General features: G+C 53.6%; 1 protein-coding gene across 1 annotated transcript; it reads left to right on the top strand.

The window, feature by feature from the left end:
* Nucleotides 1–4,198: 4,198 nt before the first annotated feature.
* LOC308524586 (uncharacterized protein C11orf87 homolog) lies at nucleotides 4,199–4,976 on the top strand (the record flags this gene model as incomplete). The annotated part of the gene is made up of 1 exon (XM_081099135.1): nucleotides 4,199–4,976. The coding sequence occupies one exon, from the start codon at nucleotides 4,199–4,201 to the stop codon at nucleotides 4,841–4,843; it is 645 nt and encodes a 214-aa protein (XP_080955261.1). The 3' UTR covers nucleotides 4,844–4,976.
* Between the last annotated feature and the right edge of the window lie 228 nt (nucleotides 4,977–5,204).

The following is a 5,204-nucleotide window of genomic DNA, read 5'->3' as shown; positions in this document are numbered from 1 at the left end:
CCAACCAACTGTGCCACCGCTCAGGGCTGTTGTTATTGATTCAATAGGATTGTGGACTGATGTACCAGGTGCCCATGTGGCACTTTTCTCTAAGTTAGATAGAGATAGCTCATCGAACTTGAGAGCAAGCTTATATGTTGCTGTATATTTGGGATGTACCTGAGTCCAGAGGGGCCTTCCCATCACAGGTCTGGGAATCTCAGAGACTTCTTGGTTCTCAGCTCTTAGAACTGTGGCTTGAGAAGTCTGGTGGCAACCTGTTGTGTGGAAGAGGCCTTGCCACTGTGCCAGATGTGCCAAAATCATAAAGCAACTCAGTGAGATCAGTTCTTGCTGCCATTGCTATTTCTGGGACTTAAATCACACTACCTAGTGACGTCCAAGTCTTTGTATTTAGCACATTTATTCTCTGGGTAAGAACAAATTATGAACCTGTAACCTATTCTTTTTTAAAGAGAAAGGAAGAAAAGCATGCTGGGATTAAGACCTGAAAATTGATGTCTTTAATCTGCCCAAGACCTTTCCAATTAAATATCATTATCTTCTGGATCATGTTCGTCTGCTGTAGAATGGAAGTCCTCCAGGACCAGGCGTTATCTTTTCAGAGGTTGTGTAAAGTGGCCCACTCACTTTTATCATTCCTGGTGTAACAGACGGTTATTGTTTCTGACAAGAAAAAAGGAAAATGGCAGGCTCATCACATGTCCTAAAAGCTTGGTCTGCAAAAGGAATCCCATTATGTACATATTGTAATCCCATTACCATGTACTATAAAGGTATGTATGTTCCTCCTGGGAAAACTCTGCAATGCATTTCTCCAAGTCTAGAAAACAGACGAAGTAAGAGTTAAGTCTAATTATGTAAAGATTCTTTGCTTTACAAGACAGTTTTTCTAAAGTGTCTCTTTAAATAGCCAAATCCCTTTTTGGAGTATTCAAAATTGGATTTGCTTTGCAAAATGTTTAGACTCAACTTTTCAAGAGCAAAGAGAGTACACAGAAATGGAGCACACTGTATGTCAAGTGTCAACGGCGAGGTCAAACTTAGCGATCACAGTGAAAACAAGGCTCTCCCCATTCCATCTCCGAGCCCATCAAAGTCAGAATGTCCAAATGTGGCAGGTGGCTTTTACAGGGCATTGGGTGCCCTCATTTCAGGCAGGAAAACTAAGCCAGCACCGGGGTCATTGTCCATCATTAACTGTGACTCTGGCAGCCAAGGGCATCAATTCGTGCTCTGAGCAATCATGCATTATTCAGCATGCACTGAATTATTCACTTAAATAGGGATACTTTTTTTTTAAATATTGAAACAATTATGAAGAAAAAGCTGATGACTTTTATTAAAATAAATGGGAACAGAATTTTTGGAGAAATAATATATTTCTTTCTCCATATATAAGTCTTGGGCATGGAGAGGAAAAGGAGAAGCCGGAATAAGACTAAATAGGAACACAGGGTCAGAAGGAACTGCCCACCAACAACAAACAACCTTTCCTCCCAATGTCAAACTCTCTTTCTTGCCAAAACTCCTGCTGGCAAATACAAGTAGATGGGTGGGCATCAATCATTCCTGCTATCTCTCAATTCTGATGCATAGCAGGACAAAAACAACAATGTGTACTGCATCACTCAGTGTAGCAAGGTAAGTATTGTGCAGGCACTGTGCTAGGCTTAAGGCTAAGAAGAACACCAGACCCAGAGGGAAGAATGAAATGCACACTTAATAAGACACCTAAGTGCCTTCTAAGACCCTACAATGTACTGTTCCAAGCTGGGTTCTCCAGCAGGAAAATGAGAATACTTCATTTTCAACTTTTGGTTTAACGCAATGTTAAACCAATAGTTGATCAGTCTTTGTCCATGTTTAGGCAAGCTTATAGGACTCTTTCAGGAAATTCTGTCAGTTGTGCTGAAAGGCTATTGTTAATAGGACAGCAAAGGCACTGAGAACTTTAACAGCATCAGGGCCAATGAGGGGGTACTTTGACAGAATTTTCACAGGGCAGTTCATTTCTGCACGCCTCTGGGTGACATTTTCGTTTCCCTGCTGTGTAAGCCTTGTGCATGCTGTATGTGCTAGTCAGTGTCTTCATTGTCCGAATATAAGTGTTTCATATACTGAGCGGGTCTTGGACCTGGAGATGAGTGTGTGAGGGAAGAGAGGAGGTACATGGGTCAGGGGGAGTGAAAGGTAAGTTGGAAACTCCATGGAAAGGAAAGTGGTTCATTTGGATTATTTGATGTGAAATACATGTTCGAGTTTGTTTTTCAGGTTCCGGCCCTCTCATCTCTCCCAAATACACAGTTTCTGTTCAGAACCAGGCCAGCAGAAGCGAGACTGGGGAGAGGGGTTGTCCTCAACAGCTGAGGGAGAGAAAGGTGACGTGACCCTGAGAAGAGATGATGTCTAGAGTATAAAAATGTGTTCCTGTGGCCAAGTGGGGAAGGGTTGAGGGTGAAGAATCAGGCAGCCAGAGAACTGAAGCTTCAACCCTTCCTAGGCACGGGACTGCGGAAGGTGAGTTGCTCACAAGGTGGGTAGGGGTGCGCCTGATAGCCCCTGGGCAGGGGAAAGGCGTGGAACTGGGAACCTGTGTGGCAGAAGCTTGCTCTGCCAGGAGGAGATGTTGGGGTATGAAGGTTGGGTGGGGGCCTGAGGGGTGGCTTGGAGCCCTGGAGGTGGCTGCCTGACGTCACCGGCCTCTCTGGCAATAGGCTGCGAGCTCAGCTCCTCGAAGCGGCAGCAGTATCGGCGGCAGCGCGCCTCGCTCTCTGGCCCCTTCACTCCGTGCCTTCTGCAGCTGCCACTGCAGCCGCGCGGCGGGGCTCCCTCCCTACAGCCAGCTCGCAGCCCCAGCCCCAGGTAAGGGACTCGGTGCGGCTACAGGCTCGGGGCGACCGGCGGCAGGGCGGCCAGGCGAGAGTGGGCAGGGCAGACGCGGCGGCCTGCGCCGCACCCCTGGCCGCAGCTCCGGCCCCCGGCCCGGCCCGGCCAGCGCGCCGCCTCGCTGCTCCGCAGTGCAACAGTTTGCAGCTGCCTCTGGAGAGCGGCAAGGGCTCTGCTGCTCGCTGCGGGTCTACCTGGCGCCGGTCCCGGGGAAGATTCTCAGGACCCTAGGTCTGGGAAGGCCAGAGAGAAGGTCGGTCCCCTAAACTTTGCAGGCGGGAAGCCTCCCCCTTCCATTTTAGCCCCTCTAGAAAGAAGCAGGATACTGTCAAGTGCGGGGGAGGGGGCATGGAGATGGGGAGGAGGGGGCGTTTGCGGGGATGAGCTTTAGCTGAGAGGTGCTTCAGCTGCTTTTTTTTTTTTTTTTTTTTTTTGGTGGGTGGAGATACCAAGGAAGAAGGCTGGGGATAGAATGGAGCGCGATCCTGCGCGTCAGCCGCGGCCCTGGACAAGGCGGAGTGGGATGAGGTGCCCGTGGCCCCCCTGGGGTATGGGACCCAAGGCGTCTGACGCCGCCTGGAAAGGGAGAGTCGGAGGTGGAGGGACGGGAAGGGAGAACTGCATTCCCGGAGCCCGCTCGGCTGCCGGGGTGGGTGCTGGGAAGGGTGGGATCCTGGCGAAGACAAGCACGGAACGGGCGCAGGGGAGAGGAGAGGCACGGATCTGGAAGCGGGGACCGCGTTCCGAGGCGGCTGCCTGCCTGTTGTAATTAGAAAGTTGTGAAGGGCGAGGAGAGCCTGCCTTATCTGCTGAGCAATCCTCATCTCCGGGGTGCGGGCGCAGACCCCTCCCCTGGCAGCGGAGCGATCCCGAAGCTGGCGGCTCTGGAGCGCGGCCTGGGGCGGGCGGGCGGGCGGGCGGGGGTCCTCCCGCTGCGGAGCAGACGGGCAGGTCCGCGGAGGCAGAGTGCCCAGAGGGCTTTGCAGTGGCGCGGGTGCTTCCTCTCCCCGCACTCCCCTGGGCGACGCCCGGATCCTAACCTAGCCTGTTCTCTTTCCAGCTCTGTGCAAAGGGAAAAGGGCGCTCGGACACGCGTTCCAGGAGGGCCGGAGAGCCGTCCCTGGGCGCCCTCGCTCTCCTGACGTCTTGCTTGCCCGCAGTTACTCCCTCAGCCCTTTGCTCCTGCGCATCCACTCCCACACCCGGGAGGAGTTTCGGTTGGCGTGGGCTCCGTCCTCCCTCGGCCGGTGGGAACGGTGTGCCCCAGAGAGGAAGTCTGGTAGGCCCGGCCCCTCCCAGCCCAGCGCCCATGAGTGCCAGGGCGCCCAAGGAGCTGAGGCTGGCGCTGCCGCCTTGTCTCCTCAACCGGACCTTTGCGTCCCCCAACGCCAGCGGCAGCGGCAACGCGAGTGCCCGCGGCCAGGGCACCGGCGGCGGCACCTGCATTACGCAGGTGGGACAGCAGCTCTTCCAGTCCTTCTCCTCCACGCTGGTGCTGATTGTGCTGGTCACCCTCATCTTCTGCCTCATCGTGCTGTCCCTCTCCACCTTCCACATCCACAAGCGAAGGATGAAGAAGCGGAAGATGCAGAGGGCTCAGGAGGAATACGAGCGGGATCACTGCAGCGGCAACCGCGGGGGCAGAGAGGCCCCGGCCAGTGGCCAGGCCCCAACCCACGCAAAAGAAACCCGGCTGGGGAGGCAGCCCCGGGACTCCGCCTTCTGCGACCCCTCCAAGGCCTCCTCCTCCTCCTCTTCCTCCTCCTCCTCCTCCTCCTCCTCCTCCTCCTCCTCTTCCTCCTCCTCCTCCTCCTCCACCCCAGGCCTCCCATGCCAGGGTCCCTATGCTCCTCCGCCTCCGCCGCCCGTCCCCAGTCCGCAAGGAGCACATGCCACCTCCTCCTGTTTGGACACAGCTGGCGAGGCCCTTTTGCAAACGGTGGTACTGTCCTGATTGTCCAGCCCCTCTCCTCCCCCTTCCTTGTCTCCAGCATCATTGCAGTCCTCGCTGTTCCCCTCAGTCCCCCCTCTCACTTTTCTCTGACCTCTCCCTTTCCTTCTTTCCTTGTTTGTCCTCCCCTTACTATTTCTCCTCCGCCGAGGCACTGTGCGGTATTTGTAAATATTGGGTAAGGAAAGTCTCGGAAGAAGAAATAACGCTGATAAGAATACTTTATTATTAATATTTATAGTAATTATTATAATACTAATAACACAATCCAAGCGCATGACAAATCACGTAATTTCTCATTGTCAAGGAAGGATGCGTCTTCCCTCTCCACTCTGCACCCCCCACAATAAGGAGGAGAAACCGC

The sequence above is a fragment of the Myotis nattereri genome, assembly GCF_964212035.1.
Source record: "Myotis nattereri genome assembly, chromosome: 9".
NCBI lineage: Eukaryota > Metazoa > Chordata > Mammalia > Chiroptera > Vespertilionidae > Myotis > Myotis nattereri.
Note: the sequence above shows the minus strand (reverse complement) of the source record. Positions and strands in the feature narration are given on the sequence as shown.